A 14,751-nucleotide genomic window follows, 5' to 3' on the forward strand; every position below is an offset into this window, starting at 1 on the left:
AGAGAAAGTGACGAAGTTAATTGTTTTATAAGCTCATTATAATATAAATTATGAATTGCGAAAAAAATTTAATTATGTGTAATTTGACTTTTTATTCACTAGGGTCCAGCTGGACCACGAGGAGAAAGAGGACGAGAAGGTCCACCAGGTCCGCCAGGATTAAGAGGAATTGATGGAATAGCTGGTCCACCAGGTCCACCGGTAAGTTATATAGGTTACTTGTTTTACTAGGATACCTCATTTTGTAGGGGAAAAAAAATCATAAGTGATTAGAGATATTAAATTCTCAGCAAGGAAAGGTCACATGTTGTACATTTTTCAAAGTTCACATACCATTTGTCTCAGAAAGGTCATACACCATTTTTCCTGTGTTAACAGTGAATGCTACTTTTTCTTAAGTTTAATAATTCACAAGTCAAATAAAACTGAGTAAAAAGTTTGAAAATGTGATTTCAAATTTATAAATGTCTACATAAAGTTCTTTATGCAATAAATCAAATTAATTGTAGTGAAGTACTTGTATAAATTATTTCAACAAACTGTTTCATTCGTAACTATTTTGCTGTGATGGAAGTTCAATTCGTCTGTAACATTTTTTTATATGAACGTTTTGTTGTAATACGAGAGTGATTCAGAAAGTAATGCCTTTATTTGTGCTTGACCAGCACCAATACAGTTATCAGTGGAAAGCTTGCAATGTCAGCTACAAATAATGACATCATTTTTCAACATAGTCCCCATTACGGAGAATACACTTGCGCCAGCGCCAAACAAGGTTTTTTATGCCGTCGGTGAAGAATTATAGCTGCTGGCGATACCATTGCAGAATTGTTGCTTCCTCCTTCGCGTCACAACTGTAACGTTGGCCCTTAAAGTGATCCTTAAGTTTGGTAAAAGCCAAAAGTCGCAGGGCGCAAGATCCGGACTATAGGCAGGATAAGGCAGAATGTCTACAACACTTTGCCATCAGATGGGACAACTTTGAAATTTTTGGCGGAGGAGAGGACGTGTGGCAGTACTCCATCGATTGGCGTTTCGTTTCCGGGCCCTAATGGTGTATCCACGACTCGTCGCAGGCGATGAATGTTCCTGGGCGCACAACCTTCCTCAGAAAGAAATTCAATGACAACCTGCTGTTTCAACAGGACGTTACCACTGGATGCCCCGGATTGCTCCATTACTTTGGAACGAGAAGAGAGAGGAAAGTGAAACAACTGATGTTCTATAGCTTAAACATCAGTGCGTTAATAATAAACACTTCAGAATATTTGCAGAACTATTGGCCAAGTAGTGGGCAATACTTTCTGAATCAGCTTCATAAATAGCGTCATCAATAAAGAACTAATAAATGAGGGTTGAGGGTTGACAATACAATTTCTAAATATAAAACAATTTTCAATATTCTTAATCTTAATCAGAAGATGTTAGATATCTCTATAAAACCCTTTTATTAGTAACACGATATTTCTTAATTTTTCAATCTAATTTAAAACCAAAAAATGTGGAAATTATTATAGAAATGGATAAAGTATTCGTATTAATTTTAGGGAGCGATTGGAAAACCAGGACCCCCAGGATTTCCTGGCAGTCCAGGAGCTAAAGGAGATCAGGGAGCACCAGGACCTAAGGGAAGTCAAGGCTTACAAGGACCTAGAGGTAATGATTGTATTTCAATAACATTTCACCTTTAAATTAGCGATAGTTCTATTTAAAAGAATACACAATAATGACTACCGAATGAAAAAGTAAATACAACAATAAATCCCGTTTTGTAACCCAAACAGAACAAGTACAGGTGTCAGGCGTCCATATAATGTCTTCATTTATGTGGTTTGGTTTTATAGAAATCAACGTTGAGCAACTGTAAAGAAATATTAGTTGATCAGAATGGATGAAGCAAAAAATAATAAATAATACATCACATGAGACTATTAACAAAAAGTTGGTTACTTACCAATAAATCCTCCCGTGGGAATTCATTGGTTGATCACATGAGACTATATTCAACAGGTAAAGAAATTCAAAAGTACAGACAGAAATATCTTTCTGATATGAAGCAGATAGAACAGAATAGATCCTATTACAAATTTAATTTCATCATCACCCAGAGAGATTTGAAATTTTGTAATCACTTATTTGAAAACAATGTCTGAATGCTTGTGCTCACAAACTATACCTTCTGAAGTCTCTTCCAGAAGTTCTGCAATACTCACATTCACATTGTCACTAGTGTTGCCACGACACCAGAACAAATAATACATTTCAGTTTCTTAACTGTCCGTGAATTATATTTAAAGATTTCGGCTGTTAGGAATCCCTAAAGAAAATAAATCACTAAGAGGTTGATCTGGTGAACGAGCTGGCCATGAAATCTCATGACGTAACGAAATTGAGTCACCCTAGAAGCATTCCTCGCAAAAGTGATATAGGTTCGTAGAGTTCAAATGCTGCGAAGTTTACCGGGCGATTTCCTTTTTGTGAAACGTGATTGTCTAAAATTTCTTAACTGCAACAATAGCTTATCAGGAACTATCGATCTACTCTAAAATGGCTGCGAAACTGCCGCTACGTTGCAATCACAAAGTCGTCTTTACTCTTAAATATGCTTTAACAACAAATGAACGATGTTCAGGAGCCCATGCCATGATGATAACTAAAATAGCATGCTTGTGCTTGCAACTACCAAGACAAGTATAAAAGTCAGTTAAAATAAGAAAGATCATTCTGCAAATCAGGTATTTAGAATTTATCACATGAAGAAATAGAATCCAAACAGAAGAATTAATAAACAATTCATAAATAGGAAAATACGTAAATTAATAACAAAAGAAAAGGCAAGAATATACATGTAGGTTAACGTAGGCAGAGCTGGATTTAGGTTTGGTGGGGCCCTAAGCTATTGAAGGTAATGGGACCCTTTATGTGACCAGATAAACGTAGGCATCCTATATACAGAAATGAAGAAACTAGTGATATTTTAGGAAGCGGGTTACGAGTAGCAGGAGGGGCCCCATTACTTACATCATAGGACTTACACAACACAAAGCACTGTTGTTATGTAGATTTTATCTTATTTACTATTTCTCTTATATTTTGGAAAGGCAAATCCAGTTTTTTTCCTCTATTTTTGGGTGGCCCCCAAGAGAGTGGGGCCCTAAGCTAAAGCTTGTTTATCTTATACGTAAATCCGGCACTGCACGTAGGTTTGCACCAATTCATGCTCCCAAATCTTAAATATATGTTTTCTTTCTTTTCTAATATTTCCTGTGGCCTTAATTATTTAGTATGCCCTTTAGTCAACCGTTGCTGTTGGTATGACTGTCCCTCTTCCTCCCTTCCCTAAATGTCTTCAATTCTCTTCTGGTGTTTTTTTTTTTCTATTATTATTTCTACTTTCAAGTACTTTTGAGACATTTATCAATTTATGTCTTTGGTCTTGACCGACCTCAAACAAAAAGTTGTAACCCTGTTAATTGATCTCCGACGAATTTGGCAGCTCATTTAAATAGGGTATCAATGACTTCTTGTCAACGACTATTTAATATTATAGCTTTCATTTGAGATATTTTTTTAGTAATTTGTCGTTTTAGTAATGTATAACTTCTATCAAAATTGGCCTTTGGCCTCACCCCGACCAAGTCAAATTTGAAGCTTATATAAGAAGCCTTTGAGATCCTCGTGTTTTTTTTTTCTCTCTGTCGCTAAATATGTCAAACCATTCCTTAAAAAAAAAAAAAAAAAAGTTTACTTTATTTCCTGGTTTTGGCTTTAGCCTGAGTTCACCCATCTTTCCCGTCAAGGGTTTACAAAATGACTAACATTAATATTAGTATCATGTACTACAAACTTTCGATAATGTTAGTCACAGTCAAAATTATATCTTAGCGTATTTCGATATGAATTGTTAATTAAAATCAAAGAACAAATTAATCTCTGGAATTTTGGGTGTAGCTCACATGAAGTAAGTTAACTCAAAAATGGTCAATAATGAACGTTAAATATTGTGAGGAATTGAACAAATGTTGAAACTTATTTCAAAAATTAATTTTTACTAAATAATTTAACAATCTTTCAAAGGTGAATCTGGAAGACCTGGTCAACCAGGAGAAGCTGGTCCTCAGGGACCTCCAGGGAAAGACGGTGCTTCAGGTGAGAAAGGAAGTCCCGGTGCAAGTGGACCTTCAGGTCCTCCTGGTTTTCCAGGGGCAAGAGGTCCTCCAGGACTCTCAGGAAGCCCTGGTTCACCAGGACCTAAGGGCAGTCCGGTAAGTAGGTAGTATTTGTGTAACATTTAGTAACTCACTTCAGGAATCAAAATGAATGTAAATTTTATGAGCAAAGTAATAATACATTTTTCTTTTTAATTTTAAACATATGCTTAAAATTATATTAAATTTAACTAAATAGAGAAAATTCTTTCAGTATCAGAAATGGAAATTCTTAATTTTAGTGTTTGAATAAACTAATTTCAGTTCATCATGAGAAAGAACAGAAATACTACTAAACTTCTAGTATTATCTTCTAATGGTGTAAGCCGTTTTATTGTTATTATTCTTCTTCTGAAGTAAATTTTGATGACACCCTTGAACTCAGGCGGTGAATATTTTGTTCTTTCTTAGGATGAACTAAGTTTAACTTCAAAAATACGTAATTTTGTTATTGTAAATCCAAATATTTAAACAACTCTTTGGATATCCAGATGTTTATGTACAGGGCCGGATTTCCATGTTTTGCGCCCATGAGCCCTAGTGAAATTAACGCTCCTAACGACCAATAGGTCGCCCCTAGCTGCCCATTGCCGCCCTTTTCAGCAGATTCACTGACAACTGATTAAACCACCATAATAACCAACTGACTTATGACAATATTTGCTAGAGACTAATCTGCTACAATATTATCGTATTCACGGCTATTAAAAAGACATGGCTTTCTCTTATTTTATTGAGTCGTTGGTGAAATATGTATTTCCAATAGTTTTATCGCTTTTTTAAATATTTTTTAGAATTCCTTACCCTCAAAATTTGCCGCCCTGGTCTCGGGCCCATGTCCAAATCCGGCCCTGTTTATGTATATGTTCTTTTAAAATATGGTTGGTTTTCATTACTCTAATTGCTTTAAAGGTTGGTCTGGGATTAAACTCCGAATAGATTCAGCGCTATTTTAATAGGGTATGTCCTTCATAACCTTAGTACTGTAAAAGGACGTAAAGAAGAAGAAAAATCATAAAATTGTAAGCTAAGTTCATGCTCGAACTTATACTTTAAAAAAGAAATATTCTTTCTTAGTCTCATTTACATAAACGTACAAATTAAACGTATTTTTTTTCAATATCTCTATAATATGTCCAATATTTTTTTCTTCTTTCAAAAACTAGAAGCAATGTATTTATATGTGTATATCTATACTTAATATCTAGAAACACATTTTTAACCTTAGATATCACACGATCTATCATTGGAGTATTAAGAACCTTCACTACTATAGGTATGAAACTGAGATTGAAAGGAACAACAAATTTTTTATAAACCAATAAAAAAAATGCCACTAAAATAATTTCTTGTTCTTCCTTTATTTTATTTTCTATATTACAATCATGAAATTATACGTCTGTCCTCGAATTAAAAGTAAGATAGTTTGTCCGTACAGTAAATTGAGATTCTTTTTTTCTGTTTTCACCGAAATGGTACGATCGGCCAGTTTCATACTCTGTAGAGATATACACTAAACTGTTTTGAACGGTTATTCATTCAATTAAACTAAATCTTCAAAATATCAAGATTAACATTTCATTTCAAAAAATAATATCAACACACATCAGTGTGATTTTATTCTCAAAATTCAATTATTATGAGTCACGCTCCTCACGCTCTCTTTTTTTTTTTTTTTTTTTTTTTTTTTTTTTTTTTTTTTATAGTTAGTTAGCTCAGAGAAACTCACGAAATGCACGTAACCGAGCTCGGGAAAGCACTGTATGGCATATTTCGCAATGTTTGTGGAAACCAGCCAAAAAAGTAGTTATTCTGCACAATGACTGGGAAACGTTGACTCCTTTTAATGACATAATTTGTTTCTTGAATAAATACTGCACCTAGATAGCAACTTATGTATAATGATAATTCTGATGTATATGGTATCATATACCGTAGTATGTATTCAAACTGTCAACAGTAACGAAAACCCAACACAGCGTTATCCGAGCACTGGCTTGAATTTTCGGACAGGAAGTACAACCTTTGTCAGTGACTGCCAATTCTAGTGATCGGAGATAAAACGATACACTAAAACTGTAAATATAATGTTTACAATGAACTTGGAAGTGTACATCTAACGTTAAGTAACTTAATTCAAGAAGCATTGTATTTATTTTTGGTATGTCAATACTATGGAGAGACCATAATTAATAATTATAAATCTATTTATCAAGCAACCATCAAGAGTATAAAATTCCAAGTAATATACTTTATAATTCTGTAAGCTGTCAAAACAACTGGACAATATTTATTAAAGAAGAAAATTGTACAAAATATTTAATATTCACTTTTTCTTTTATTTACTTTTTCTTTCTTTTTATGAGACCAGAAAATTAATTCCTTAAAAGCAGATTCTTTCCCTTAAGACAAATTATATTGTACTTACAAGCTTTTTTTTTAAAAAAAATAAATAAAGTAACAGACATTTTGAAATAAAAAAAGTAATAGAATGAGCAAACTAAATTGTATTATATACATTTGAAAGGTTCTCTCTTAAGTTATTTTTCCACATAATCGCGATGCAAATTAAGACACTTATACCGTAGCACAAGTTTTTCAATACCATCGCGGTAGAAATTTCAACCACTCTGTCACCTGGAATTTCAACCATTGGCTTATACCGATATGCAGTTCGGCGTCAGTATCAAAGCGTTGTGTAGCGAGCCATGTTTTCATCGCTGGGAAGAGGTGGTAGTTGCTCGGCGCCAAATCCGGGCTGTATGATGGGTGATCAAACACCTCACATCCAAAACCATCCAAGAGTTCTCTGGTACGCTTGACCATGTGTGGATATGCGTTGTCGTGAAAAATCAACACATTCGCGCTAAGTGTTCCCCGGCAATGGATTTCAATTGGCTTGTGTTTTTTTTTTTTTCTACAAAAATCTAATCACAGAACGCACCTCACAAGAGGCTGGATATTCTATTGCAGCGTACATTGTAGCACGTTACAGAAAGCACAATAAGAGCGTCACAGTTCTCACGTTACCATAGCTGGATGCGTACTGAGTGTGGCAACGTTCTGACATTAAGATGGCAACTCTAGCCCCGCCAACTGCCGCGATAGCCTAAAACGTCTGATACATTCTGGACAGTCCTCGTAAATAAATAGATGAAAGCAGGAAATGTAAGCATAGTTTAGTCTAAATTCTCTAATGTCTAAAATTTGTAACAGTTAGAATTTAAGTTACTTTTTAAGTCTGGGATTGAGATGAAGGCATTTAGAATTAAACGCAAGAGTTTGTTCAGTCTAGAACTTAGAATTCTTGACATCGACGGCTACAGTTTGCTTCATTTCCTTCTTATCTCTGTGATTATCAGTCATTAGAGGCAATTAATATCTTACTTTCAAGGTTGATCTATTACAATACTATCTCGAAATCAACATCACGTTACAATTTAACAAAACTGCAACCAGTTTTCAACGTTTGAATCATATATATATACTACAGAAGAAGATTGTAATATTAATTTAATGACAAACAGCTGCAGCGTCACGTAATTATAATGTAACAAGTCATTTTTTATGTAGGGTATTCCTGGTGAACGAGGCTTCAAAGGTGAAGTGGGTATGAAAGGCGAAGGTGGTGCTCCTGGTCCAAGAGGATTGCCTGGTCCAGCAGGAAGCGCTGGTAAACGAGGAAAGAGAGGAATCAGAGGCCCAACTGGTCCAAGTGGCCCACCTGGAGAACGAGGTGCTCCTGGAGGAAGAGGATTACCGGGACCAGATGGTGCTCCTGGACCCAAAGGTTGGTAACAATAAATATGTTATTTTTATAAGGAGCAAAATGAATCATGGATTTCATTGTTACAGTTTAAAAATTTGATGGGTGTTCAATAGTAAATCTTAACTTTTGAATTAAGTTTTTTTAACGATGATGTAAATTGCAATATATACTTACCTATAACAAATGGAGAAATATATTTTATTTAGAGTCGAAGCCCGCTTTTCTTAAAAGATTAAGAACAACACAATGAATGGTAATTTTAAATTTCATTTGTTATGAATATATATCTATGCTGTTTCTATTTGTTATGATATATATGAAAGAATATATATTTCTTTCTCAGGACAAACTGGAGATAGAGGACCAATTGGACCACAAGGAATGAAGGGATCACAAGGTGATCCAGGTCGACCTGGACCACCAGGACTTCAGGTATTTACTGTTATTTATACCACACATATGGTTAATATGAGTTCTCTACTTAGTCGTAGTGTATTCGTGGCTTAGCAAGTGTTTTAAAAAATACAAATTAAAGTTACAATAATAATATTTTTTCGTTGACTATCTGTTTATATTTTGGTTGTTTTTTCCTCAATCACACAATCAACATTTTACTTAATAAGGATAATCCAGCTACTCAGATCGTACTAAGGAGCGCATCATCTATTTAACAATTATTGTATATCATTATTTTCTACATATTATGTTATATAAATGTGTATATTTTTTTTATTTCTTTTTGTTCGGCTTTCTTCTTCTTCTTCAACATATGCTGTACATATATACAGGATGTTACAAAAGTTTGTCACAATATTTTGAGAGTAGATTCCTCACATGAAAATAAGAAAAAAGTTCATATCGACTTGTGGTCGAAAGTGCATAGTTTCGTAGTATGAAAAAATGAACTTTAACACATTGATCGCCAGAGTATTTTTTGTAAATATTATTGTCAGCGCCAAGTTGATGTGTATCAGAAGTGATACACGAAGTATAGGCGGAATAGCTACTTAAAGAAAAGTATTCAACACATTGCTGCTGCAATTTGATTTTCCAGCGCCCTGACTACAGGTAAATTGTGCTAAATATACCAGCCTGTGTATCAGATCGTATACACGTGGCGGTGAAAAGAACATTCGTTGTGTATCAGAAATGATAAACGAGGCGTAGGTGAAACACGCTGTGTGTATCACCTGTGATACACATGGCGATCAATGTGTTAAAGGTCCATACTTCCACTACTATAGGACCGATCATAGTTGGATCAAGACATCACAAAGGAACTACTATGTGAACTACCCGAATATCCATCTTTCAGAACTTGCACAATCATTTTTAGAGAGACTGTTTAGGAGTACTTGATCACTCTCCACCTACCTTTCTAAAAATTGGTGTGCAAGTACTGGAACATTCTTAAATATAGATATTTGGATAGTTCACATACCAGTTCCTCAGTGATGTCTTGACCCGACTACGATAGGTCCTATAATAGTGGAGGTATGAAATTTTAAAGTTAACTTGTTTCACGTTTTCGGCAACCTATAACCGAAACTATCCACTTTTGAGCACAGATCCATATAAATTGTGTTTTCTTATTTTGATATGAGAAATCTGTTGCCAAAATTTGGTGACACTTATTTGTAACATCCTGTATAAACGAGCTACATTTACGGCCGATAAGTGTTATCATTAGAACAACACATGCATTGTATGTGTCAAGAAAATACGAAATCTAAAATTAAAACAAGAACTTTGCAAGAAATCAAATCTATAAAGAGAAGCTAACTGTTTTTAAAAAAATAGTAAAAATCCTGGACATCTTCGCCTCCTTTGGTGATAAAAATAGTTTTCTTATGCAGAGATAGAATAGTGGAAAACAGTTAAACAGTAAATAACATCCGTGAAAATATACTCACGAAAGTACCTGAAACTGAAGTTAACAATTTATCAAATGAATAAATTTGACTCTTTAAAAGAACTGTTTTCTTTAGCATAAAATGACAGGAGAGCAAATGTAACATGTTCGGCTGAAAAGAGTTCATAACTTGAACAATGTAATTTGCTGATCGCTCCCAATTTGACTGTCATTATTGCCTCAAATATAATAAATGTTGTAAAATTCTGTTCCTTACAGTTTATAAGTAGAGCTAGGTTGAATAATTGAGCGTTTGGAATTGACTCCCATTATCGGTTTATTTACAAATTTTCAAATAGATTACAATTGTATTTACAAACACTAGTATACAATTCTTTAATAAGGATTTTGGGTAAATGCAGGTTTTTCTCGACTTGACGGACACGGAAAGGACTCCTCAGTAGCGTGCTACGTGAGGGGCTGTAGGACACACTCTACTCTGCTGCAAGTAGAGGGGGTAAAGTTCCCGTCAAGGTTTTGCTGCAAGCTTGGCCGGATTGTAGTTAGGATTTTTTCGCTACTCCACTGTAAGCAGCAAAGAGAGGTAAAGTTTAGGGAACTTTTAGCTTCGCTGTAAGATAAGGCTTTGGGGAATGGTAGGTGCCTCTTAGATTCCACTGCATGTCTATAGAGGGGAGACCAGAAAACTAGTGAAGATCTGCCGGCTGCGTCCCAATATGGGCATCCTGGTGGCGGTGGCGCTGCTGCTTCCATGTTGTTACGTGGTTTGTAGAAACCGCTGGTGGTTTGTTGTTTGCATTTTATAGTAAATCCACGTGGAGTGTAGTACTTCATTGTAAATCCATGTGGTAATGTTTACAAACAAGAGTGAAGTATTGTTTGTATACAGAAGCACGTGATACATCACAATATAAAATGGGTTAAATGTTTCAAAAAGGTAAAATTTCAATTATTCGTTATGTTGTTGTTATCATTGTTATAAATAATTTACACTAAAAATAAACAATAGATAACGCATAGCGGAGAATGTTGTAGAAATGTTATAAAAATTACAGTTACACTATCCGTTTAGAATGTATAGATAGGATGGTTAGATATATTATGAAACATGGAGCTGGTCTTCGCTAAGGAGGGAACGCCGAAACAAAAAGTACTCAAAGAAAAACTAAAACCAAAATATAGGTCTATATAAATGAGAGAAACTCTGAGGGGAAAAAAAGTCTGCCTCAGGGTAAGAGAGAATGGAAGGCTGCGTTACACAGTCGAGAGATTCCTGGCCAAAGGGAGATTCGCTTAGTATAGGAAAATTGAACTATTTTACGCGTTCGAATACTGTAACTATCTGACTTTGAATCAGGGACGTCATTTCAGACTTCGCTTGGGGGGGGGGCAAGAGCACCACCGACATAAGACTTTCATGTTTTGTACTAGTATATTAGTATACAATTGATTAAAGTATATGCGTTCCTCAAACTCTTGGGGGGGGGGCAATTGCCCCCTCCTGCCCCCTAAATGACGCCCCTGCTTTGAATACATATATTTCTGTGAATTATTCCCGTTCTCTTTAGCCACTAAAAATGGTAATTTAATCAGGTGTATAGCTAATACTCTTACATAAATGAAAATATTGTATGTTTCAGGGTCTGCGAGGTCTTCCCGGACGACCAGGACCACCAGGTAAAGCAGGAAGTCCTGGCGAGCGAGGATTGCCTGGAGCAGATGGGAAAGCAGGAGAACAAGGGTTACAAGGCATTCAGGGACTTCCAGGACCAATAGGGCCTCCAGGTGATAAAGGAATTCCGGTAAGTTTTAATTTTCAACAGATTAGCATCTGTCGTAGTTACACTATTTGTACTACGATGATTTTAAAATTTAATTAATGTCAACACGTATTTGTCTTCTAAAGTAAATTCAGGCTTTATACATAGATTTCTGAAAAAAAAAAAAAAACCCCTTAAAAAATAATTAATACTCTAGCTTCATACAAATAAACAAAGATTTTAATTATCATTTCTTAATTATTGTCATAACCGCTGTGAAGTGAACCTAAAGATGTCTTATGTTATTATTTTTTAATGTATCTCAGAAAATATACACATTACCGCCCAACCTGTTCCGTGAGACTTAATTTTCCTCACTAATCTGTCTCCACATTGAATTTCATAACATTATCACATGACTCGCTAACATGGCGTCAGAATTGTTATTCCTTAGTTAAAGCTCTATTCTTTGGTATTGTGTTGATAATGAATATATCGATATTAATCGCTACTTAGTGATAGATTTTGTTCTTGTTAATTTTGTGTTTCCTTTACTTGTTAAGTGCAAGCACACCAAATTGAAGGAAAATAATTGAATCGTTGAGTTCGAAAACCAGTCATCTTCATCGAAGCTAACTTGAGAGAAGTGACAAACAAAACTAAATTAATAAATATGTATCTGACATATAGGGTTATTTCCATTTTTGGAAAGTAGAAAAATGTCAGTTCTACGGTCCGACAATAAAAACAGCCCTATATGACAGATGCATATTGACTAATTTAGTTTTGTTTGTCACTTCTCTCAAGTTAGCTTCGATGGAGATGACCGGTTTTCGAACTCAACGATTCAATTGATTAATATAACATAATCATACGATAATACTTCCGTGCTACTGCGTAAACACATTTTTCGTCATATATATACACTTAAGACGAGAGGTTCCGATTTGCAAATCTTAAGTTGGACCCTGCTTGGGACCCTCCGGGAGACATTGGGGCAAATGTTTTTACCTCGATACTTTTAAAATGACGAAACACGTGTTTTCCAGTTTTGACATGTTTCGCCGTTTCAGATTTTTAGAGGTGACAACAGACGTCATGGATACCATGCTTCTTTATTCTCTCATTGTACAGATACAAACCCCTATATCTCGAGTTCTATTAGGTGGTACCGTGAACTGTTTCAGATTTATTGCTTCCTGGTGGGATACTATCTATGTGCGAAATTTGGGCAAAATAGCTTACTGACACCTTCGGAGCCTCCCTTGGTTAGAGAAAACTCTTCCATGACTGAAACAAAAAAACAAACAAAAAAATGTAAATTTTATGCATAAATAAATAAAACCAAGAATTTCCTAGTGACACATTTTTTTTTAATTTTTTTTTTTGATTTTTTAATTTTTTTTTTTTAATTTTTTTTTTTTTTTTTTTTTTTTTTTTTTTTTTTTTTTGATGTAACGTGTACGTACCTTAGCTGTTTCAGTCTCAGTATTCCTCATCATCATGGGGAAAATTAGTTTTGGCCATCCAGGAAGAAAATGATCCTATAGAATGCTTTATTTTTAGAATTTCGGGTCATTAGTTCAGATACTCAGCTGGATGCCAGTCGCAGCACTTTTCTTTTAGAGAATCTGTTACAGACGCAAGAGTTTGTCAGTTCTGACCGAGTTCGAAGGACATCATGAACCGCAGGAAACAAGAGAGAATAGCTAATGTAGAAAAAAACTTTTAAACCTAACCCTTTCTCTATTTTTACCCTTGAACTCTTTTTTCCTTATATCAAAATTTTAATTCTTTCGTTTCTTTATTTCCATATCATAGTCTCTACCAACCTTCTTTCTATTTCAACGGACAGTATTTTGGCCAAGTAATATTATATCTACCATTCTCTGATCGGCTGTGCAATCTTAAATAAGACCAATACCATAAGACCATATGAAAAGTACCGTTAAGTAGTGGAAATTTCTTCTTCTTCCTGTCTGATGAAGAATCACTAGCGAAAGTTTTCATAAAACACACACACACACACACGATTTATTGCATATCTCAATTATTTTACATGAGAAAATTATTTGAGTTTAAAAGAAAACTTTTATTGTAGGGTGATCCAGGGAAAGATGGCGATGCAGGACCTCCAGGTCCAACTGGTCCAAGAGGAGATCCAGGCAAAGATGGCGCTCCGGGTATTCAAGGCCCGCCCGGTCCTCCAGGTTCGGATGGAGAGAGAGGAGCACCAGGACCCGCTGGACCAAGAGGATTTCAGGTTTAATATTTATTTCTTTAACTAATATTTTTATGTATTCTCAAGGAAAATTTTTTAAACCTTACATTATGAGATGGTAATACATTAATTCAATTGAAAGTATAAGGAATATACAACAATTTTGTACTTTATGGTTAATATGCTATAATAGACAAATATTAATATTTTTGTGTGATAATAACGTAGCAGCTTTTTTAAATATTTTTTTTAAAAGTTACTTCGAATGAGATGCGTCTTATACTTCAGCAAATACAAATTCATTTTCTCAGTGAGAAAAGTAGTCCTCCGCAATAACTTTGGAGTAAAAGCAAGGAAAGACATTTACTTGCGCTAATAATGATTTAGTACGATTTGGTGTTATTGCAATTCTAAAACCAAAGCTTCACTGTGCTTTTGAGCTAGTTTGAATAAGTTGTACTATTTCGATCGGAAGTACTCAACATTTTATTATTTCCGTAGACTGCGATAGATTGGAGGTATAACAATCCTTTCTCTTTAAAAAAAATGATGCCCTAAAAAGGGCCGCACCTTATACGCCGGATACGTGATAGATGATGTAGTATTAGTACCTATTCTAAAGAGAGCTCCTTCGTGGCTAAGCGGTTAGCATACGCGCATTTGGCGTGGGAGACCTGGGTTTGATTCCCGGCGGGAGCTCATGTGGTTTGGATTCCACGTTAATCAGTAGGTCCACATCTCATATAGCCTCCCTGCTAAACGGGACGTTAAACTCAAAATCAACTCAACTCAACCTATTCTAAAGACTGGGAATAATGGTTCATTAGCATAATAATGGAATTACTAATAATTAAATATTTTAAATATTTACCTAACGAAATTAGTGGTCAATTTTAGTAATCTTTGCATATTTTGTGTTT

General features: G+C 34.9%; 1 protein-coding gene across 2 annotated transcripts in view; it reads left to right on the forward strand.

Annotated features, from left to right (window-relative positions):
• LOC145678887 (uncharacterized) overlaps window positions 1-14,751 on the forward strand; it is a 136,299-nt gene that overhangs the window by 86,665 nt on the left and 34,883 nt on the right. For both annotated transcript variants that reach the window (XM_081749463.1, XM_081749464.1), the window contains 7 exons: window positions 103-201; window positions 1,548-1,656; window positions 4,078-4,265; window positions 7,782-7,998; window positions 8,321-8,409; window positions 11,491-11,652; window positions 13,712-13,873. In XM_081749463.1, coding sequence (XP_081605589.1) covers window positions 103-201; window positions 1,548-1,656; window positions 4,078-4,265; window positions 7,782-7,998; window positions 8,321-8,409; window positions 11,491-11,652; window positions 13,712-13,873 — 1,026 coding nt within the window. The remainder of the gene's footprint in view (window positions 1-102; window positions 202-1,547; window positions 1,657-4,077; window positions 4,266-7,781; window positions 7,999-8,320; window positions 8,410-11,490; window positions 11,653-13,711; window positions 13,874-14,751) is intronic.

This window comes from Thermobia domestica, chromosome 2 (genome assembly GCF_964235325.1).
Source record: "Thermobia domestica chromosome 2, izTheDome1.hap1.1, whole genome shotgun sequence".
NCBI lineage: Eukaryota > Metazoa > Arthropoda > Insecta > Zygentoma > Lepismatidae > Thermobia > Thermobia domestica.